General features: G+C 29.4%; 9 protein-coding genes across 9 annotated transcripts, besides 8 other annotated features; 4 read left to right on the forward strand and 5 right to left on the reverse strand.

Moving 5' to 3' along the window:
* Nucleotides 1-127: 127 nt before the first annotated feature.
* TVAGG3_0330450 (ankyrin repeat-containing family) lies at nt 128-2,032 on the reverse strand (the record flags this gene model as incomplete). The annotated part of the gene is made up of 1 exon (XM_001325832.1): nt 128-2,032. One exon carries the CDS (start codon nt 2,030-2,032, stop codon nt 128-130), a length of 1,905 nt encoding a protein of 634 aa, XP_001325867.1.
* Nucleotides 2,033-4,025: 1,993 nt separating this feature from the next.
* On the forward strand, nt 4,026-5,160 carry TVAGG3_0330460 (Rab-GTPase-TBC domain family; the record flags this gene model as incomplete). The annotated part of the gene is made up of 1 exon (XM_001325833.2): nt 4,064-5,089. One exon carries the CDS (start codon nt 4,064-4,066, stop codon nt 5,087-5,089), a length of 1,026 nt encoding a protein of 341 aa, XP_001325868.1.
* Nucleotides 5,161-6,312: 1,152 nt separating this feature from the next.
* Nucleotides 6,313-6,342: a terminal%2Cinverted (terminal inverted repeat of MuDR-3_TvMULE3 transposon ID:TVAGG3_0330470).
* Nucleotides 6,313-7,144: a mobile genetic element.
* Nucleotides 7,115-7,144: a terminal%2Cinverted (terminal inverted repeat of MuDR-3_TvMULE3 transposon ID:TVAGG3_0330470).
* Nucleotides 7,145-7,166: 22 nt separating this feature from the next.
* Nucleotides 7,167-8,116, forward strand: TVAGG3_0330480 (sphingomyelin synthase protein; the record flags this gene model as incomplete). The annotated part of the gene is made up of 1 exon (XM_001325834.1): nt 7,250-8,044. The coding sequence occupies one exon, from the start codon at nt 7,250-7,252 to the stop codon at nt 8,042-8,044; it is 795 nt and encodes a 264-aa protein (XP_001325869.1).
* Nucleotides 8,117-8,369: 253 nt separating this feature from the next.
* On the reverse strand, nt 8,370-9,558 carry TVAGG3_0330490 (protein desumoylation; the record flags this gene model as incomplete). The annotated part of the gene is made up of 1 exon (XM_001325835.1): nt 8,797-9,543. One exon carries the CDS (start codon nt 9,541-9,543, stop codon nt 8,797-8,799), a length of 747 nt encoding a protein of 248 aa, XP_001325870.1.
* Nucleotides 9,559-10,928: 1,370 nt separating this feature from the next.
* TVAGG3_0330500 (RNA polymerase II transcription regulator recruiting protein) lies at nt 10,929-11,450 on the forward strand (the record flags this gene model as incomplete). Its single annotated transcript, XM_001325836.1, has 1 exon — nt 10,929-11,450. One exon carries the CDS (start codon nt 10,929-10,931, stop codon nt 11,448-11,450), a length of 522 nt encoding a protein of 173 aa, XP_001325871.1.
* A 309-nt stretch (nt 11,451-11,759) lies between these two features.
* Nucleotides 11,760-11,840: a terminal%2Cinverted (terminal inverted repeat of MuDR-N2_TV transposon ID:TVAGG3_0330510).
* Nucleotides 11,760-11,966: a mobile genetic element.
* Nucleotides 11,967-13,876: 1,910 nt separating this feature from the next.
* Nucleotides 13,877-14,094: a mobile genetic element.
* A 1,519-nt stretch (nt 14,095-15,613) lies between these two features.
* TVAGG3_0330530 (RNA polymerase II transcription regulator recruiting protein) lies at nt 15,614-16,227 on the forward strand (the record flags this gene model as incomplete). The annotated part of the gene is made up of 1 exon (XM_001325837.1): nt 15,679-16,227. The coding sequence occupies one exon, from the start codon at nt 15,679-15,681 to the stop codon at nt 16,225-16,227; it is 549 nt and encodes a 182-aa protein (XP_001325872.1).
* Nucleotides 16,228-18,165: 1,938 nt separating this feature from the next.
* Nucleotides 18,166-19,774, reverse strand: TVAGG3_0330540 (maintenance of Golgi location; the record flags this gene model as incomplete). Its single annotated transcript, XM_001325838.1, has 1 exon — nt 18,207-19,109. One exon carries the CDS (start codon nt 19,107-19,109, stop codon nt 18,207-18,209), a length of 903 nt encoding a protein of 300 aa, XP_001325873.1.
* Nucleotides 19,775-20,276: 502 nt separating this feature from the next.
* On the reverse strand, nt 20,277-21,228 carry TVAGG3_0330550 (cysteine synthase family protein domain-containing protein; the record flags this gene model as incomplete). The annotated part of the gene is made up of 1 exon (XM_001325839.2): nt 20,302-21,201. One exon carries the CDS (start codon nt 21,199-21,201, stop codon nt 20,302-20,304), a length of 900 nt encoding a protein of 299 aa, XP_001325874.1.
* A 420-nt stretch (nt 21,229-21,648) lies between these two features.
* TVAGG3_0330560 (ubiquitinyl hydrolase protein) lies at nt 21,649-22,742 on the reverse strand (the record flags this gene model as incomplete). The annotated part of the gene is made up of 1 exon (XM_001325840.1): nt 21,889-22,704. The coding sequence occupies one exon, from the start codon at nt 22,702-22,704 to the stop codon at nt 21,889-21,891; it is 816 nt and encodes a 271-aa protein (XP_001325875.1).
* Nucleotide 22,743: 1 nt separating this feature from the next.
* Nucleotides 22,744-22,780: a mobile genetic element.
* Nucleotides 22,744-22,780: a terminal%2Cinverted (terminal inverted repeat of Banshee-A3 transposon ID:TVAGG3_0330570).
* Nucleotides 22,781-23,445: the final 665 nt, after the last annotated feature.

Here is a 23,445-nt window from a genome sequence, read left to right on the forward strand (position 1 = left end):
TTTTTACAGCCAAATTTATTTTATTATTTAAATTTCAATGAAAAAAGATAAGAATTTTTTAATAAAAATTTTTTATTAAGAATTTTTTTTGTAAAATTGACACTGGGATGATGATAGGGCTGGGATCTTATCCACCCCGTTCATTTGGGAAAATTGCAGATCTATAATCAATAAATCTCCAAGAAAAGTCTTGATAACAAGCTACAAATAATGGGAATTCACCAAACTTATTTGTTTGATTCAGATCTGGTTTCGGATTTGATTCATTATAAAAATGAATAAATGCAGTGTAATATCTGTTCCTGATTGCACAAAGAATATCTGAATCTCCATATTTATCTTTATCTTTCAGTTTATCTTGTAAAATTACGATTGGTGGCTCAAATGGAAATGGTGGAATACCAAAGTATTTTAACAAATATGGATATTTGTTTTTGTTGCAAATTAATTTCACAGTGTACAAATCATTTCCTTTGTCCTTTGCCATTCTTTTTAATAGATCTGGTTTTTTGTTATAAAAATGTTTCAGAAAATGTTCATTTTTGTATTCAGCTGCAATATAGAATGCTGAATGACCTGAATGGTTTGCATGCAAAATGTCGCATTTTTCATCCAAGAGATCTAGAATTTCATCCGATACGGCAGAATACTTAGCTGCCAATAGAAAAGCTGTGTTACCTTCAATATCTTCATGTTCAAGATCAGCGCCCAGTTTAATTAATAATTTGACGATTTCTGATTGTCCACTACAAACTGCATATTGAAAAGGAGACATACCCAAAATATCTTGGGAATTAACATTTGCACCAAATTTTGCCAACATTTCAACAAATTCAACATTTTTCATATCAATTGCTTTTTGGAAGCAATTGTAATAGTTATAATCTTTGAGAATTTTTCCCAATTCATTTGCAACATCAATATGCTTGGAGAAGAAATGATGATCCATTAAATCACAAGAATTATTATTCAGATGAGGTTTGTATTTGATTAAAGCATTAAAATGTTGAATCGATTTTACCAATTTCAATGGAAAATCTCCTTTGCTATTGACATGATTGACATCAGCATCTTTCTTGAGTAGTAGATCGATAATATCTGTATTTGTATCAGATCCATATTTAATGGCTAAAATGAGAGGAGTGTCTCCATTTGGCATCTGATAATTGACATCGGAACCGATTTCTATTAAATATTTAGCAATTTCAACTTTATTATTAATGCATGATTTGCATAATAATGTTAAGTTTTCATTTGTTTGAATATCAATTATTAATCTTACATTATTGGATTCTTTACAGAGGCATTCAACAAATTTTTTGATCATTTCTATTGGAGACTTAGATTCAAAAATGTAATGAATTGGAGCATTTCCAAATTTATCTAGAACACCAAATTGTGATTTGTTTTCAAGTAATAATTTAACAATTTCTGGTGTTCCAAATTTAACAGCAAAATGGAGAGAAATTTCTCCATTTTTATTTTCTTTACTAATTTGGCATCTTTTGTCGATAAGAGCTTTAATAACTTCAGTATTTGAATGTTTGCAAGCAATGTGAATTGGAAGATCGCCTTTTGAATTCTCTGAATTCTTATAATTCATCTTCTTTTTAATAAGATAATTCATGATTCCAACATCAGGATTTTTTGCGGCATAATGATCAAGTGTTGATTGGTTTACTTCATTGTTAATCTTGATATCTAAACCTTTCTCAATCAAGAAATCAAAGAACTGCTTGTTTCTCCTAGAAACGATTTTGAAAACAGGTATTTGTGTTTTTTCTTTATCATCTGTGTATTTTTGCATGAAATTTATTCCTCTCTCAATGAGGAGCTTGAAAATTTCAAAGTCTTCACAAATCTCAAGTGGATGACATTTTGATGATTCGCAAGCCTTATTAGGATCATAATTTGTATCAAGAATATCACGAACCTTTAAAATATCCTTGTTTTTTATTGCTCTCATAAATTCATCCTCTGTAAAAGTCTCCTTTGTATTGATAGGAGATGATTTGATTGTTGTGTTAAGCATTTCCTTAAACTTGTCATTTTCTTTTGCGTAATCGATGAACGATTTTCCAAATTTGTTTTGCAATTTTGGATTTGCACCAAGTTCAATTAACTGTTTTGCAATATCGAAATTCAAATTTTTGGCTGCAATGATTAATGTAAGGTTTCAGCATCGGATATATTTCAAAAATCATATCAACAATCGATTTCTTCCCTCCAATGATAGCGCATTGAACCAAATTAAGAATTAAATTAAACATATCAGATCCAACACTCATTTTACTTTTTTGTTTTTCACTTAAATGTTCATAAAGTGGATTATTAACAATAGCTTTGAAAATTTTCTCTTTACCATAGTATGCTGCATAGAAAACAATATGTTCCAGAACTAATGGAGTGATTTTCTTAAGTTTTTCAAATATTTTCTGTTAAAATTATCAATTTCATATAAGGAGTAATTTCTTTCTCTGTTGCTTGTTTGCACAACATCATGAATCTGTCAACAAATTTAATAGGTCTCTTGCAATATTTCCTAAATTCTTCTTCAATTCCTTCCTTTGTGGTCGATTGAAATCGCAAATTAGAATTAATAAATGATGGTAATAGTTTGTTTTTCTGATAGAGCTTGTATGCCAATGTATATAGTAATTTCTCTTTCTTATTATTTAGTCCAATAGTAATTAGCATGTTGAACATTGATTCCAGATTGAAATGTGATTTTGAACCCTGTAAAAGCAATGCTATTATAAAATCTGCATCATACACATCGCCATTTAAAAATTTATCAACTAGAACAATAGCATTTTTAAGCCGTAATGTAATGACAAAGCTCTTTTTTTTTACTAAATATTGAAATAATTGAGAGGGTCATTGAATTTATAAGACGGAATTTTTTGGAACTCAGTTTTTATGGAGTCCTGAATAAGAATGAATAGCTCTTCCTATTTTCTTGATTGAAGATATTGTTTATATGATATTATTTTGTTTGCTATTTGAAATTAATAGCAAAATATTGATTTTGGTTTAGTTTCATTTGCCGTATAAAATTTCACCTCAAAATGAAATTATTATAGGTGCTTGGTTATCACTTCAGATATTAAAATTATAATTTAATAATATTGGAAAGCATTTAAGAAATGTGTCGGTATCGAATGGGGCCATTATAAAAGCCGCACTTTAAAGAATACTTAACATTTACAAAATTAATTGCGTATTATGAGAGTTGATGATCTACACTTTCGTATTTTCTATCATTTTAAACAATATTATCAATATTATCATCAAAATGGCGATCACAATTAATCTCAATATCGAAATCTTCCACTTTTGGAACTTGTTTTAGATTAAGCTCATTCAATGTATTCCAAAGGATCAGTAAGATATGTACATTTGTGATCAATTTTAAAAAGATTCAAGTACTTTTTGAGATTCGAGGCAAAAAGATATGGAAATTAAGTATTCAATTTGATATGCAATATATTTTCAGTGTTCACTATGTTAAATATTGCTTTTTATGATTGACCACTCAAATCTAGATAACGTACAAAATCATCCTTCACAAATTGAATTAACCAGCCACATAACCTATTTGCTCTGCACTGAGGAATGAATTTATTTTTACGAGTCAAATGATTTTTATTGATTTTTTTCTAAAAGTGACAGCTAGAGTAATTTTGAGAATGCGCAAAAAATTAATAAATTAATGATATAATTATGCAAAAAGGTAAATAGAACGCGTATTACTTTTGAATATTCTCATAAAAATCAAAAAGTGACATATATTTTTATTCAATCAAAAAATGCTGAAATATCAATTGCTATCCATGATTAATTATTCAAAATATATCGAAAGTGACGCGTGATTTCATCATCCATATAAAAAGAGAGTTAAGAAAAATGCTTATCATTGTTATCTATACATAAAATAGAAATAATCAAAAATGAACTAATTTACTTCCTAGAAATGTTTTCAAAGGTTTACAAAATTTTCTCAGAAATTATGAAAATAGACATATTCAAAACTCTATCGTATTATAAGATCATATTCCATACAATGCAAGTCTTACGGTCGAAATTAGATGACCAAAGACTTAATGAAGCAGTATATGGTGCTAACAACAGTATTAAATCTCGATTAGATGCGGAAAAATTCCTTTTGCAAGATGATACTTTTTGGAAGTTCACTGACAGATTCATTTCCTGGATGGTCTGTCTTAATATACTTCCATCTGATAGTTTCAAATGGGGAAATCACTTACTTCAACTCATATCAAAGTATGAATCTTATGTCAATTCAGAGTTATTCGAAAATCCTGATGCGCCTCTATTAGCTCTCCCTGGTAAAGCAGAGGCTCAAATTCATACTGATTTAACTCGAACCGTGAAATTCTTCTCCGATTTAGCTAATTCAAGTCAACTTCCATCGGACAAGCAAAACTACACATTATTCAGGGCTTCTAGAATATTAACTATAATGACTTTAACAGAACCATCATTCCAGTATATCCAGGGCTGTGAAAGATATGTTTATATTTGTTATTTGATCTCACTTTTATTTACCACTCAAAACCAGCTTCCTGATATTTTTGCTGAAGCAACGGCATACTATCTGGCCGTTAAAATGATCGAAATGTCTGGTATTGCAAAGCTACTTTCAAGTTCAAAATTTTTAGAAGAACATTTCAAACTTCTTGATGCAAAATTTGCGCAAATTAACTCTGAACTCATGGAACATCTTACATTTGCAAACCAATCTTCAATTAATTTCGCTCTTCGCTGGCAAATTCTATTTTTTGCAGAAGAGCATGATTACTCAGGAATTGTTTCTATCTGGGATCGAATAATATCCCACAGACAATCAGTTAATCAATACATTGAAGCTCTTTGCCTAGCGCATTTCAATCAATTGCCAGATCTACAGCTCAAGCAAGTCCAACACTATAGGAACTGGAATGTTAAGCAGATTCTTGAAGATGCTGAGAAGTTCATCAATCCTGAAGTTAATTATGGATGGGGTACTGCATTTATGGTTTGTCTTACCGTTGGAGTGCTCTCATTGATGAGAATTATGAACCATTAAGAATATTAGTTATATGTATTCTTATAATTTCTATCTTTTTGTTTAGTATAAATTATTTCTATCTATCATAACTTTTTAAAATGTTTATCATATGAAACAAATGCTAACATCCATTATGACTCTATCTCATTCACCGATTCGAGAATAAAAGCCAATTCAAATTTTATAGAAATTCAATTAAAAAAAACTAATGCTTTGTCACTTATGTGTTAACAACTGAAGAATAGCAATGCAACATGTCTTATGTCTAAAAGTTAATATAGTTTTTTCAAAATCGTGTCTACTCCCACCAATAACTCATTTCTCATGCGAAGGGTAGTTTACTGGAAATGAATGGTTCTGGCACTATGAAAGAATTCCAATTAAATGAATTCTTTGATGTTGAAAAAAAATTGAATTCTCTTCAATCGATAAATTTCAAATCTGTAAGATTTGATAAGAGTGAAATGTAGTGATTCGAATTAAAACCGCTATATATTCCTCCAAAATTCATTCAATAAATTGCAAAGAGCGAAAAAATAAAAGAGAACTTAAAAGGTATAAGGCAAAAGCATGACTCGATAGCACTTAAAAGAATTTTGAATAAAATATAATTTCTTTAAAAATCAAAGAAATAAAGTTAAACATATGGATCAACACGAAATTTAGAACATAATTTTATAGGATAAGGGTAAGCATTGAAAACAAATTAAAATTAAAATACATTTTTAACAATGCCAATATGGAATTTTTTTAAGGTATAGCTTGTACATTGCAGAAACTGTCAAAAAGCCAAATGATTATTACCTCGTAATCGTTGATGATAGGGATCAAATTGAAAATGAATTGATCCAAGAAAAATTGCCAAAAAAATTGATGATTTGTTTCAGCATAATTGAAAAAAATTATATCAATTGACTATATAGATACTGTATTATTTTCTTTAAAAAAATTGAAAGGACGTTAGAAATCAATTGATGAAAATCATTATATATAAATAACTGGTGAGTATAATATTAGCAATCAATTCCTTAATTTAAAAACGTATTGCATGAAATGAATTATGATGAAGATTTCTCGATGTTTTACTTTGTAAAGTGGATTATGTTGTAATAATGAGTTTTCATATCATAACTTATTCACAATTCAAATTGTGATCCTTTACAAATTTGAGATTGAGTTATTGCTTGGCATAGTTTACTAGTTCAATAATCGGTGAAAAAAAAATCTATGGGAGTAAGATAGGCAAACCCAAATTTTAGCTAAAAGTGACAGGGGAAAAAAACGTTTAGTATTAAAAAAAAAGACCGATGAAAGCTTCGTTCGAAATATAGAGGGAACTGAGAATGCGCAACCATTCTCAGGGAATATTGGATGCTATTCCCGTTCCCTCTGTATGGAAAATTGAGGTTTTCAAAGGGAGTTAAAATAATATCAAATTTATACTAATTTACTTCAAAATACAAAAGTATTTGACAGCTAAAATTAGTTACTTTAGCAAGCCTATCAATACCCTTTTACGATTATTGCTACTTTTTCGAAATAAAAGTAAAAACAAATTTATACTAATTTACTTCAAAATACAAAAGTATTTGACAGCTAAAATTAGTTACTTTAGCAAGCCTATCAATACCCTTTTACGATTATTGCTACTTTTTCGAAATAAAAGTAAAAACAAATTTATACTAATTTACTTCAAAATACAAAAGTATTTGACAGCTAAAATTAGTTACTTTAGCAAGCCTATCAATACCCTTTTACGATTATTGCTACTTTTTCGAAATAAAATAAATTTATTATCAAAAACCTTTTTTTTCTTAGTAAAAATAAACGAAATTTTTTACCTTATGAACTTTTGATGGAAATATGCAAATTTAAAATAATAAAGAAAGCCGCGAGCGAATCGATCGGCTTAGGTCTAAGATTTTGATTCAAATCTTTACTTATATTCCTTAAATTCTTTATGAAACTCGCAACAGTTCCATAAAAAATTTTAAATTCTAAACTGTCGAAATTACCGATCGGTAATCACACCCTTCATGGGTGTGTCACTTTTAGCTAAAATTACCCCTACTCGAGTCAGATATTTGAAAAAGTTCTTTCAAAATTTTTTTTCTTTTGAGCGGATTTCAAAGAGTAAAAAATATAGATAAATCAGCAATGCATCCATATTCAAAGGCAATGAATGATTTGTCAAATGATGATAGAAATCCATTGGTTACGGAAATCGAAATCAAGAATGGTTTTTGTTCAAAAGTCCGAAGTTATTCAAATATCTATAAAACATTGTTGCAAGCTTTCATATTAGTCTGTGTTCATACGCTTACTGGCATATCATTAATCCTCACGAACGCAAAGAGACCAGCATTACCGTTACTTCCTGATACAATTCAAAATATTATACCATATATGCCATTTGAAAAATACGTCAATGTCTTGATGGTTATTCTCATTGGATCTGAAACAATCATTATTGCATTTGACCCAAGAAGATGTTTCATTTATAGAAGAACTTTGGCTGTATATTCAATATTATCATTCTTAAGAATATTAACAACCACATCAACATTCTTGCCTGATCCATCACCAAATTGCCCTGCAATTCATGATACTACTGTCGAAATTTCCGTTTCAAATATTATGAAATCTCTTTTTGGCGGTTTAACATGCGGTGATATGATTTTCTCTGGTCATACAATGGGGTTCTTATTCCCTGGCCTTGTTCAGCATCATTTCTTCAACAAAAAATTGGGAATAATTTATCTGATTCTTGGATATATTGGCTCTTTCTCGTTGATCATCACAAGATTTCATTATACCGTTGATGTTCTTCTCTCTATAATCCTCACAACAACGATCTGGTTCACTTATCAGATGCTTTGTGAGCATCCTTGTCTTGCCAAGTCTCTTCCTACATGTTTATATAGATACTTTAACTTCATGGAGTGGTCAGAAATGGATGAAGACTTGAATTAATTATATTAGTTTTCTTTTTCATTTTTCTTTCTGAAATTCCTTGTTTTTACATTAATAAAGTCATAAAACTATCTTCTATTCTTATAAAATGCATGTTTTTCTTCTGGACCATTTGAATGTTTGATGATTCGAATGGAATTGTTGAAAATTGATTGCAATCTCCTTGGAAATCATGTACGCTGAAGCACCCGGACTTGTAACTTAGTGTAAAGAAGTACCTGGCAAATGGAAGCAAGAAAACAATAGCTTCTTTTGATAAAAAGTGTTTCAAACGACAATTTTTTTTCGGAGGAAAAATTAAAAACTATTCAAAAAAAGATTTAACAATACGTGTACATTTTAATAATGCAACTATTAGTCAAAATGATAACGATTAATTTTTCAGAAATTTTGTGTGGTTCACAAATTGAGGGAATTTCTGAACGGATTTGAGTGAATTGCGATCAGTATATGACTCAATTTTGCAATGAGATTATTCGTTTGGAACCATGAATAAATAACTGGCAGAATTAATTTAAAGAAAAATTATGCGGGAAAATGATTCGGATTTGTTGTTTGTTGGCTCTGGGACATTGATTTTTATAAGCTATAGCCAATAAAGAAGAACATTATTGAATCATATTAATAGATTCGAAGAATGAAAAAATAATTGGAAAATTACCGAAATAAAATCGGCACAGATGATTATTATTGGGGAAAACATATGTGTGATTATACGGTAAGTAGTATATCTGTATGCTTCATCCAATTTCTCATTTAATAGTCTGATTTGATTTTCTATTTGGTGGATTTAATCTATAATCAGTAATATGCTGCATCAGAACTTCTTTGATCTCTTTTCGAGCTTTTCTTGCAACTTTTTGATCAACATCCAGTGGATCATCACCATTCGAGATATATTCAGAAAATTTGATCAAAAAAACGCCACAGTCATTCGAATTTTCCTGTCCTGATACTATTGGTTTGTTAAATTTCCATTCTTTATCAGAATTTTTAGTTAGAAAATTTTTGAGTTTTTTTGCAGCTGAAGGTGTTGGTCTGTTAAGTGAATCGTATAATGTGATTGTGTTATCATCCCATGCAACATCGAAAAGAATCCAATGGCTATTTGTTCTGTATGGAATCAAAAATTGAGTAAATTTTCCTTCCAATAGTGGTTTGATACCTTCCCACTGCCTCATTTTTTCATGATTTTCGACATCTAAGTATTGGCCGAAGTATGTATTTGTAGCTCCAATGTCAAAAGGAGATTTATTCACTACAATTTTCAAATAAGCATCAATAACAATATCTGAGATCCATTCATGTTTTTCTAGACAAAATAAATCTGTATACTTGAGTTGAATTTGTTTTAAACTTTGTTGAACTTGATTTGAATTTTCATTTTGTTGTAAATTTGAGGGTTTGTCGCTTTTTACTGCCTTATTTGGTTTGAAGAAATCTTCTATACAGTGATTTTCTCCTAGTATTACTGGAAGTAATGGAGAAATTTTGGTCATATGCCGAGAGAAAACAATTTAAAAGGAATTTAAAAAATTGATTCCAAATATGATATTGTACAAAGTTATGTGTATTTGTAGATTATTGGCTCTTCTGGCAGGCTAATTGCTCAAAACAATTTTATATAATCCGAAAAATGAATATGCTATGATATGAAATTTATTTGATTTCACTTATTGGATATTGATATGACCTTCATTTAAGAAAATCTTTTTAGAATAGAAATCGAATTATACAAATTCCACCTTTTTTTATAATAAATATGATAGCTATTGAGTATTTTGATATTGTTGATTAAATAATCTTTTAAAGTTGAATTTTAAAATCATATTTTTTATCCTTCATTCCATGATTATTTCATGCAATATCAATATAAACACAAACAGTTAGATGCTTAGGATTTCTGTATCGAGTGTACAATTATATAAATTTGATAATCATTCACTATAGAAGAAGATAGCATACGAGATGAAGTCAGAAACAACAAAAATCTGTCTATATAAAAAGAAAAAATAAACAGAGAATCTTCGAACACGGGAAAACAAGAAGATATATTCCTTTTATGAGTTTAATTCTAGCTAACATAAGTATAGAGTTGTATATTGAGCACATATTTTGAATTTTGCTACTGAGTTGAACAGCTATGAAAAGGAAATGATTTTTAATGTAAAAAAGCCAAGTAAACCAAATATAGGAAGTACTATTTATTTAATCATATATCTCTAACTCAAATACCAATCGAATAAAAAGTTTTTATGATGTTTTGCCAGTGTATTTTCATTTAGTGATATCAATATTTTTACTAATCTTTTTGATTTTCGAATCATTTTACCGGTTGTACTGAATCTCAATTGAAATATCATTTTACTTCGGTTGATGAATTTGATAACACGGCCTAAATACTATTATTTTAGTCTTTGTTCACTTCATGAATTTTTATGAAACCCACAATTAGCGGAAAAGACTTTTTATAAACATCGATTTCTTTTGCAAAATGTTACTCGAGAAATCATTTAGTATCATATTCTTGATTGAGTTTGAATAACTTTTTCAGACAACAGGCCTGATTTTATCGAATGATGTGAGAAAAACGATATAATATTGGTTACCAACTATAGCATCAAGTAAAAAAAATAATTTATTGAAAATATGAAAGAGGAAAATACCGATAATTGAAGTCATAGATAAAAGATTAGAGTGTACATATGAAATTAAAGAGTATGTCATAATAATTATCATCTTTAAAATGACTATTGAGTCTACGATTCTTTTATGAGCACATTCAAATAGCGGAAAATTTGAATACTCTCCGTTTCAATTGAATAGGATTATCAAACGATTCTCTTTGTCTCAATTTACTTCATTATTTATTAAGAAGCACAGTATGACTGTCAAGTCGCATCCAAAGTCCAAATTTACTCCAGAAGAAGATATTAAGCTTAACCGAATTGTTCAATCCATGAAAACAATTGATTGGAACTCTGTCTCCAACAAAATGGGAAATAGAAACCCAAGGCAATGTAAAGATCGATGGACAAAATATTTGTGTCCGAATATCAATATGAAGAAGTTTACATTGCAAGAAGACATCGATCTTTTAGAATTGTATGATCAATTTGGGCCAAAATGGGTTTTAATATCAAAATGTTTTAACAATAGAAGTGATGTTGCTATCAAATCGCGTTTCATGGTCCTGAAGAGAAGAGGAATGGATCTGAAATACTTAAAAGAAATTAGAAATAATAAGAGAAAGCCGTCGGACATACTTGTTAAAGGACGAAAAACTAAGATTATTGATCCAAGGGCAATCTTAAATGAGAGTGTCGAACTTCCTCCTCCATCGGATTTTGAAAATCTTTTTGATTGTGATGATTTGTTTGATTTTGAATTCAATACATTTGAATAAATTACCTATTATTGGTATAAAAATGTGTAATGTTTAGTGAAATCAAAACTAATAGGACAGAAAAATTAAATTAATTTTCTTCAAATATATGAAAAATTGCCAAAGAAAGCTTTGTATCGAATGATTCACAAGATAGTATGGATATCTCCCTCGTTTTTAACAATTTTGAAATATAAATTTGTTCGTAAAAATTGATGAAAAATCTATTCATACGAAAATGGAATATAAATGAATGCATATGCATAACTGTACAGAGTTTATGGAGTATATGTATGGATATTTAGCTAAAATATTGAAACCAAACGAGAGGTTATCGATTTTGTAATTTAATCGTCGTCGTTATCGATTTTGTAATTTAATCGTTATCGTCTTTTTCTAAACGTGCATTTTTACATTAAAAGCAATGCAACTCCAAAATTAATTGGTATTTAGACTTTAATTAGGTGCAGACAAACGAAATGCAGTCCAAATATTTTGGTGATATATGAATTACATAAATTTAGGGAAATTGAAATTATATCTTTTTAAATTTTTAGGAAAACAGATTTATAGAATTGTTTAAGTCATCAAAATAATGCAGACTTAGGTCAAATTTTCCAAATTTAATCATTTGCAAGACTTTCAAGCGACTTCAAAATGTCGAAATATAAGTCCAAAAATAAAATTACGATTACAGTCTATCCTCAATTATTATCACGCTAATTATTGAGTGACCCATGCGTTCGTATGTATGTAATACCTTTTAAAAAGGAGATGAGAGAGATAAACTACATTTACAATTTAAATCTGATGTATTTACTTGTTACATTTACAAATGTAAATGTTTCTCGTAATGTTTACATTTTGTAAGTATAACGAATAAAAATGACGCACTTTTTTACAAAGTCAAATTATGCGATACAACTTTACTTGTTACATTTACAAATGTAAATGTTTCTCGTAATGTTTACATTTTGTAAGTATAACGAATAAAAATGACGCACTTTTTTTACAAAGTCAAATTATGCGATACAACTTTACTTGTTACATTTACAAATGTAAATGTTTCTCGTAATGTTTACATTTTGTAAGTATAACGAATAAAAATGACGCACTTTTTTTACAAAGTCAAATTATTGTTCGATTTTTGCAGCTTGTAAACGATTAATTGTATAAAGCAATTGATATTAGCACGATATAACTGAATAATTCTAATATTGAAATCAAAAGCCCTTAAAATATCATGATATTTTAATTTCATAACAAATCTAGGAGACTATTTGATGAAAACATATCCGATGTGGGTTTTTTGTATTATATAACTTGTTATTGACTTCTTAGCTTTCCAAATTTTTTTCGATAATGAGAAAACGAATGAAAAATCAACATTTGGTCCATTTAAAATTTGATTTGTTTACATTTTTTTACTTTTTGAATTTCAATTTATATTTTCCTCAAGAAATACTTTAGATTTTAAGAAACTAAATCATATAATCTACTAAGAAAATATATTAAATCCTATAATACTCAAAGTTTTGTGATAAATCAGATCTTTTTTATTTTACTTTTATTATGTTTTTGCAAACTTAAGGTCCTCACTAGGTAAAACATAATACTCTTTGAAGTTAAGTATTTTCACAAAGAGAGGACCAACAATATCAAAAGATTGAATAAAGATTTGTATTATTTTATTTATTTTTAAGAACATGTTTAAGAACCCTCATTATCTCCACGAATATTGCATATTTTTCTATTCTAAGACCACCAAAATTACGTTTTAATATAGAAAATAACATATTTATGTGATGCTAAAGTCGAAGTCCTTAAAAAATTAGTGTTAAACATCCTATTGTTAAATAAATTTTTTAAAAACCTTAATAGGATAAAAAAAAAGAATTTACACTCTCTCACTTTGAAAACGTAGAAAATGCCAATCTATTGGTATACATTTTAGTTTTGTTAAGTTTACAAAACGATTACTCTAGATTTTAAAGATTTATCAAGAATTTAGAGAATATCCTTCTCAAAACAACTTCAATAGCGAAGGATTAGTATTAAATCGGATTTGTAACATAATTATAGTACATTACAATACAATTTCTCCGACTTTTAAATATTTTTGAAATATTTACAAAATATGCTCTTTCTATCATCGATACTTTAATACAGAGCAAATTTAGTAAATGTCATCACGTTATTTTTTCATAAATCGTTTTCGAACTTTTGAAATATTTATTTTAAACCAGTTTTCTACATTTAATATGTGAATTATATCAAAAGTAGATGGGCGATACTTGTAAATCTATTTAAACTATTAGTTTGCTATTATTGAAGAACTTTATAATTTTTTTTTCTTATGTATGGAATTAAAGATAATTTTGCCGATTCCAACTGGTTTTTCTATATGAGTTAAATATGCCAAGTGAAATCGGACTTGCCAATATTGTAAATTGAAGTATGGACTATATATCGATTTTCATTGATTGATGAATAACTCGGAGTAATGTAATTGTTGATAATGAAAAATAGTTTTCAATTGCTGGTAAGGGCCAATGTATGTTCAATAGCTCCGAAAGCAAAAAATGCACGTTTAGAAAAAGACGATAACGATTAAATTACAAAATCGATAACGACGACGATTAAATTACAAAATCAATAATGACCCAAACCAAACTCTAATTTCATGAAATAATATTTAAATTAGAATAATTTTGCACTCTCAAACAATTGAACATGTATGTTAAAATATTTCTTTCAAAACTTCGATGAAATTGAATTTCGGAGTAATTTTCTTTTCAAATTTTATAAAATGCGATCAAATATTTTTATAATCATCTTTAATTATTTGCAGTAAACTCCAATATTGAAATGTCTTTATATGATCAAAATGTATTTAAGCGAAAATTGTGATAGTCTTCAATTGTATTTTCTCAGAAAATAATCAATTTTCTTTTCAATTTAATCAGATTGAATTTATTTAGATAATAATACAATATATAATATTTGCATATGTTCGATAATAATATCCGATTGAATTGTGAAAAAATTTAAAAATTGAAAAAGAATGGATTATCTCAAGGTGCAAAAACCATATTCAGTAGTTTTATATATCACTATTAGAAAAAATATAAGTTAATTAGAAGCTATGATAGCTAATCAAAGCCTTTAATGTAAATGTTTCATGAAACCAGTACAAAATTACACTGCAAGGCATAATTAATGCATAATCAGAGATATTAGATATTGTCTCCGATTTTGTACTACGAAATATCATTGAATATCCATAAATTGTATATAAATTTTATTTTTCATCCATGAATCAAAAAATATTAATTCAATATCGTCCAGGATATCTCTTGTATCATATCATCCCATCCATGATTACGAATCATCGTAATTTAACATTTTCAAGTAAAATTCTCAAAAATTAATAATTTTAAATCGAATTAAACAGATCCAATTATACAAGTATAATCAATAATGTATTAGGTCCATGATATTATGCATTTGAACGCAAAATCATATTTTTATTACTTTTTTAATTTTTCACAAAAAATGAATGATTTTTTCTGAATGTCTTTATATTCACATCATCGGTACTATTCCTCATTTATTTTTAATATTCATTATTCACAGTTTTGAATTCTTTTTGGGAAAAACTGTCTTTACTGATCAGTGATTCTTTAATGTGTTGAATATGAGTACATCAGCACGAATCTATATATATTTGAGTGGCGCAGAATTATGAATATTGAACGAGATTAAAAACTTTTAATCTGCTCTGAACTTGCAGGTTAATTCTTTTGTTTTATTTACATTTTTGTGTGGCAGTTATTTTGAGAATGTGTCAAATTGAGGAAAGAAAGTTATGGGTATGGCCAAACATGTCAATTAGCTGTATTATATGTTACATGATCTTTTATATCAATTAATATTGTAATTGTTAGAGCTTTATTCAAAAAGTGGGATATAAATAACATATTACAGGAGATGTATAAGCTCTGTTTTCTTAATGTATTCTTGTTGAACAGATATCCTTTGTTAACTAATTTAACATCTATTCAAAAATTTTTAAAATTATTTTATCTAAACATCTATGAGTAAATTTGACCAATTCCCTGCATCACAGAACTATAGCTAACCTTCTTAAATGGTTGGGTTATCTCTCAATTAGCGGGAGGTTTATACAATCAAAATTCAGTACACCTTATCAAATCAATGAAAAGGAGTATTTTGTCATTCTGTATCAATGCAAATCAAAGAATTGAAGCTCCACTCAAGAACCAAGTTCACAAAGGAAGATGATGATAAGCTCATTATCATAGTGGCTAATTGTGGTTCTAGTGATTGGTCAAAAGTTTCTTCATTGATGGGAAACAAAAATCCCAGGCAATGTCAAGATAGATGGAACAAGTATTTATGTCCAAGTGTCAATAAAAGTCCATTTTCAATTCAAGAGGACCATCTCATCCTTGAACTTTACAACATGTATGGTCCAAAATGGGTTCAGATTGCGAAATTTTTTAATAATAGAAGTGATGTCAGTATCAAATCCAGATTCAGAGTTCTCAAAAGACGAAATGTAAGTGTCGAACTCTTGAAAAATATCCCAAAAATTATGAAGACCAAGAATAAAGTTCAAGAAATAGATTCATTTTTGCTTAACAAGAAGGAGAAAAAAGAAAAGTTTGAAGAAATTCATCAAGAGCCATTTTTAGAAGAAAACATTTTTGAGTTTTGCGAAGAAGAAATCTTAGATAATTTCATGTATGAGTCATTGTATTTATCATGTCGATGAAATTTTTTATCTCTTTTTTCTGGAAAACGTTTAGTTCAAAAAAATTGAGTGCTAATTCAAAAAATTCGAATATGTTAAAAATGCTTATGATCGGGCTTGCTCGCTCTTAGCTTTAACAAAAATGTTTATATTCTATGGTATATTAGCATATCTTAAATAAGATTCGCTTTTTTCGCTTCTGAAAGTTTCACGATGATTTTCAATATTTTGGGAATTTACAATCAGTAAAAAGTTAACCAAACGCTTAAAAAGGTAACATTTGCCAGTACTTATACCCGATACATGTTCGATAATTTGCTTGAAATATTTACAAAATTGAGAAAGTATAGAAATAAATCGTAATTGAATTCAATTTTTCAATTGAGGATCGCCAGAGAAATTCATTAACGAATAAATTGACAGGAAATACGATTGCAAAAAAACAACTTATAAATCCATAGTTTCATTTCTGGATAGACAATTTTTAGAAATTATAAGATTTTCGTGAAAAATATAATTTTGATTCATAAAATTATAGCTTTTGCCTGTTTCAAAGATATAATAATAAATTAAATACAATTTAAGATAAAAACAAGTTTATTTCATTGAAATTGATTCCATTTATTATGAAATGAGAGAATTATTACAAATGATAAATAAATTGTTGCATCTTTCGGAATCATACATTTGTATCTTCTATTATTTATGATGCCCATATAAATAATATGCATGAATTAAGTACATGAATAAAATATCGTTTGTAATAATCTTAATAAATTATAGTACTGATTGGGTTTTTAATTTAATTACAATGCATGTTAATAATTTAGTATTAAACTGATTTGATACAATAAATTTTTTGTTATGAAATTTATTAGGAAAAAATTAGAATGTTAATTATCCCCTCCATCATCTAGTGAATACCTAATATTATTTTGATAATCGTCATCCTGATTAGATTGAACTTGATTTGAAAATATTGATATATCATTCAGAGTTGATGTTAAAAGATCATAGAAAGATATTAGGAAAACTATATGATCTAATTCTCTTGTTATATTTTCAAAAAATCTGCTTTCCATTCCATTCATCGAAATATATGATAACTCTTGTTTGCTGCAATAATCATGCATCAGTTTCGTGAACTTAATATGTTGGCTTCGAGCTAATTGTGCATTTTCAATAGAAATATTTTGATTCAAAATTTTTATTGAATCTTCAAGTTTTTGAAATGCATCTACTGTATCTTGATCTAAATCATCATAATATTTAAAACAATTTGAAGAATAATGTTCGAAATTAAAGTTAATTGATCGAAGATATTGATTAAGGTCAATATTTGAAATTAATTTGTATATTTCTTCTGACTTAGTCCTAATTTGAAATAATTTTTGTATTGCGCGCTTGAAATCCAATAGAAATATATCATTTAGATCAAATATCAATGGTTCAAATGTTTTATCACTGATAACTTGTTTAACAAGATTGTTTGTAGTATTGTCATTAAAATAAGATGCTATGACTTTAATCCTTTCGCTTAACTTTTTGAATAAGATCACATTATGTTTCATCTTTTAAAAAAATGTTAATACAGAAAGTCAAAACAGACTATCTATTAGACATTGTTATGAGATTCATGATTGAACAAATGAAAAAAAGAATGAATGAAAATTTATAAATTTTGATATAAAAAGAGGTCTGATTGGCGATGGAATCCTAATTAGTGTAACTAAAGATAAGCATTCGCTTTTCTATTAAAAATAGATTCTATATCTACTTTAATTATCGATACTCGGGTATTTTCTGAGAACTATTCTAACAGAAAAGTTATAAAAATGTCATTTCTTTAAAATCATGGCATAATTCTAATAATTAGAAAAAAATAATTATCGAAATTCAAGTTTTACAACACTAAATTAATTAGATTTTTATGTTTTATGGTATATTAATTAATATATATGAAGAAAAAAAAATAGTTTATAAAATTAGCAAATGACAATTTATTGCTCAATAGAATACATCCAAGTGATCTCTTCGAAGTGTCCCTCATACTGGATCCACTTTGAAGACGTTGACTTTATCTGATCAGCGATTTTATCAGCGAGTTCTGGTTTTATTGCTCTAATTCTCTCCAAATTATCTCTCAACACGATAAGTGTCCTCTTCTTCTCTTCGAGGGCATCTGCGTATTCCTGAGGCAAAGTTGGAGAAATCGCGATTGTTTGTCTGTCCCAGTAGAACGGAACTTGGAACAGGTTGAACTGCTGTGGAGGCATGAACATGGCGGATGCCTGGCCCAAGCTTCCAATGACCATTGGCTCTTTCCAGCGATTATTATTTGGATTGATGCCGGCACAGAGGAGATCAGCTGGAAGCTTGCTGTATAGAGCGTTGTAAGGTGCGAGAAGTATCTTGGTGCAGTTTCCTGTAATAAGCGGGCGATTATTTGTAAGAATATAAACAGAACATCTTGTGCAAGCATCAAGATGGATAAATCTTGTGGATGCGACAACTGTAACATTAGCGCAATATTCCATGCGGATAGCGCTGCTTGCTGCGCCAATAAATACGATTGAATCTTTGCAATGTGAAATAAAAACGGAGGACATGACTCCGCAGAAGTAAATTCGAAGGTGTTTGCAATTGTGAATATGGGCAGATGGGCATGTCAATGGTGTTTCGATCTTTTGGGCATCATTTACGTCGATTATCAAAATTGGCTTATCGATCTGTCCGCGCTGTCTCGGAGACTGGCTACCGAAGTCGCGCATAAACAAAGCCGGGCGGTAATTGACGGGTGATGTTGGGGCTGCTTCTAATTTATTTGCGAATAATTCATTATCCTTTGGCGCGAGGAGGCTTGTAATATGGAAAGCAAGCTTGTTTGGTGTAAGGCCTTCCATTCCTGGAAGCTTGGAAAGAGAGCGAGCAGCAGTTGTATAAGTTGGTCCGCCATTGATAAGGAACGAAAGAGCGTCGAGCTCAGCGCTTGTAACACCGTTAGGGCAGAGGATATTGAGGAATTGTGGAAGCTTTGTGTTGAAAAAGTGGAGCATTAAAGAAAATTGGGAATTATCTGATTTGTTAGTTTGAATTGCAAGGCGTGCGCCAACTGTTGGTGTTGAGGATGAGAAAACTCTTTGGCGTGGTGAAAGGCGCTCTGGTTCTTTCTTTGATGGGAATTGTTCGAGAGATGAGACTTCTGATAAGTTACGATATTTCTTTTTAATGAATATGAGGAATAAATAACAAAGTACATCTAATACTTTAAGAACAGGTGGGACGTTCTCAAATTCCGTGATCGTACTTCTATAAAGAATTATATGGGGGTCGTGAATTAAAAATGCTTCGAGAGATTGATAGATAAATGCTTGCTGATCAGGGTTTAATTTGAATAAATTTGATGTTGACTCTTTCCACTCCTTAAATGTGATCTCCTTTCTGAGATCTTCGAAAAGAGATGCAAAAGAAGCAATTTTTTCTAAGGAGATTTCGGCAGTAAACAAAGGTGAAACTGCAGCAATTTCAAATGCCTCCCAGTTTAACCAGAGTTTATAAGATGTATCAGTCATTAGAAAGTAACTTTACAAAAACCGCACTCTGTATTGATGAAAGGAATTATTACACCTGATATGCATAATCGTTCCAGTTAATGGATAATGATATTAAATGTCTGCTAAAGCCATTCCAATTTATCAAAAATTAATGGAAGCTTATCGAGTCCATATCATTTCGTGAAAAATGTACTTATCAGGGAGCAACACATCAACAAACGCTGATTTTAAAGATTCCTGATGCTTTATTTGCCTTCAGAAATCCTAAATTTAGAATTTGAAATCATATCAGCAAAAGTAATTAAATCTGAAACTACTAATAGCTTTCTATATTAGTAGAAAATCCAAAATTATAGCATTAAAAAGTAAAATTACTAAATACAAAACCATTATTCAATATATCGTACATTAAACAGCTTTCCTGCACAAGAAGATAGAGTCTTTCTCAGATAATTATAAGGATATTATTAGTAATCCAATATAATTTAACAAATTACTTTAAAAAAAATAATCAAATTAGATAAGTGCAGATTCGAACAATTTATTGTGTATCGAAGAGCTTTGTGGAAAGATACTTTTCACCGCGGTCAGCGAAGAGAACAACAATAACACCGCTCTCAAGCTTCTCAGCGACCTTCTGAGCAGCGAGCATAGCAGCACCAGAAGACATACCGATGAAGATACCTTCCTTGGCGATAACTTCACGAGCCTTAGCGAAAGCCTCTTCTGATTCGATAAGGATGTGCTCATCGATCTTATCAGCCTGGTAAATAGCTGGGACGATGGCCTCTTCCATGGACTTGAGACCCTGGATGTAGTGGCCCTTTGTTGGCTGAGCTTCGACGATCTTGATGTCTGCGTTCTTCTCACGAAGGTTCTTACCAACACCCATAAGTGTGCCGGATGTGCCGACAGCAGCAACGAAGTGTGTAACCTTGCCCTTAGTCTGAGTCCAGATTTCTTCTGCTGTTGTCTTGTAATGAGCGATCTTGTTGTACTCGTTTGAGAACTGGTTAGGGTTGAAGTACTTTCCTGGGTTCTCCTTGACAAGTTCAGCGACCTTTCTGATGGCGCCATCTGTGCCGAGCTTACGATCTGTAAGGATAACTTCACCACCGAAAGCCTTGATCATCTTTTGGCGTTCGATGGAAACAGCTTCACTCATAACAACGATGACATGATAGCCCTTTGTACGGCCGATCATAGCAAGGCCGATACCTGTGTTACCAGATGTAGCTTCGATGATTGTGCTGCCTGGCTTAAGCTTGCCTTCTGTTTCAGCCTGCTCGATCATCTTGAGAGCGATACGATCCTTAACGGAACCTGTTGGGTTGAAACCTTCAAGCTTTGCCCAAATTTCGACCTTTGGGTTTGGATTTAAATGGTTGATGCGGACCAATGGAGTGTTACCAATTGTTTCGAGGATGTTGTTGCAGATCATTCTATTAGAGATCGCTAAAATAAAGTGAACTGTTCTATAAACGGTCTGACATTGATCGATTTTTTGATGGTTGTAAACCTTTCAAGCATTCAAATTTTTCAGAGCAAATTTGTTTGGAAATTGAATATAAATTGGCCGTTTTCCGAAAAATTATCTTATTTTATGTTAATTTGAAACTTGGCTTGATAAAAAATGGTATGGATATGGTTTCCAGCAAAATGGTCTCAGTAATTTTTTTATGGGATGATTTTATTGCATAGAAAAATATTAATAAAATAAAGGCATGATCGGAATGCGGCAATGCATTAATTGAATAAAGATAACCTTAGTGATCAATGACAAAAGTTGTTATCTATTTGTTCACTTCACAATGATTCTAATGTTGAGTAAGATCGGTGAAAAAACCGGCCATAATTTTATTCATGTTATTTGTGCAGGTATGATATGTAATGTTATACATATTCAACTCTGAAATAATGAGATTTTGATTCAAAATGATTTTATTTTCCAATTTAATGGCATTCTAGCAAAGAAATATTATTCAATATTGTAATTACATAAATTTATCAAGGAATTATTACCCAAAAAAAGATTGTATTGTGAAATATTTTATTCAGTCGAAACTTTGAAACAAAATAATTACTCAAAACAAATATTTGCATAGTTTGAAAAGAATTTGTTTACTACTTAGTTCGTTTTCAAGCGTAATAAGTAATGGTATTCTTTCCCGAGAAACGGACACACTGAGTACATCATTGAACCAAAGAATGCTTTAGCATCGTTTAAATAATACCATTTATTATCTACCTTGATATAGCAAGTATCATGTCCATCTAATGCAAACAATCCTTCATGATACATTGCAGCAATAAGTTCGTATTCGCAGTTTTGATCGTTATTCTTAATGTATTTTGACAAGTCAAGTTGATCTATTGGAAAATCTAAAACAATGCACTTTTTCTGATGATCAACATCTAATTTCATATTGATGATGAGATATTTTGGTGGGAAAACTATCTTTGAATTCTGAAAATTAAAGTCAAAAATATGATAAATTGGAATGGTATCTCCTTGATTAACTTCTGGAGGAAGGTATAAATCTAAAATTCCATTGGTCTTGGAATTTTCTGGATTATTGATGTCTAAAATATCAAATTTTGTAAGATTAAGCGGACAGTCAGGATACTTCATCATGATTGTTGAATAAATGTATTTAACATACTCTTGTGAATCCTGGGGATCTGGATTATTAAATTTTGGTTCTAAATAATTAATAGCTGTTCTTAAAGAAGCTAAACTGATTGCAGGCTCTTGAGGAAATGCGAGTTGTGAAAAGAACTTGTGCAGCTCAAGTCCAATAGGTTCATTTGAGGATGAAAACTTCTCATCCAAAAAATAATCTGCCAATTCTTGGATCATGCTATACATATGGAATGTTGCATTCATATAGCATGTGTTTCCAAGGTTTTTAAACCCGACAACATATGGAGGTCTATCACTCATAAAAAATGAACGCCTTTGAAATTATAAATAGTAATTGTGTAATAAACAGAAATTCATCAAAAGTGACAGCTCTCAATTTTTTGACATTTGTAAATTCTAAATTGAATGAGAAAAATGAAATAATACTAAGCATAATACAATATTCTAGATTTAATTATAATTAGGAAAAAGTTAGTTTTGAGAGTACTTTTCATAGGCATATAGAATGAAATCTTCTGAAAAATAATATCACATAAACTCATATTATTTTCTAATATATAACTATTTTATATAAAAATCAAATTCAATGATGTTAAAAGCGAAGGATAAACCTCAAAATTTACGAATATAATGAGTGGGAATATAATGCTTATCTATCATAAAACCATATGAAATATCAATTTTTGCTTTACGCCTAATTTTTGACGACAATTAGCAAAAAATGTTAAATGTTAACACTCAGTCCATTTGAATATGAAAAATAAAATTGACTTTGATTAAATGTTTTTATTTATCATGCAATTCTTCTTGCGACCAAAGATTTGAATAAAAGTTCAAAAAATAAGATAGCTTAAAAAATAATATACGGTAGTGTTTACTAATAGATGAATAGTATATAAATTCTATTAAAATGGATTTGATCCAAAAAAATATAAAACCAAAAATAATTGTTATAATTTAAATGAAGAAGTAATTTAAAACGATTTTATTTATGATCAAATTTTATATATTTTTTTTGGATCAAATCCATTTTAATAGAAT

Source organism: Trichomonas vaginalis, chromosome V (genome assembly GCF_026262505.1).
Source record: "Trichomonas vaginalis G3 chromosome V, whole genome shotgun sequence".
In the NCBI taxonomy this organism is placed as follows: Eukaryota; Parabasalia; order Trichomonadida; family Trichomonadidae; genus Trichomonas; species Trichomonas vaginalis.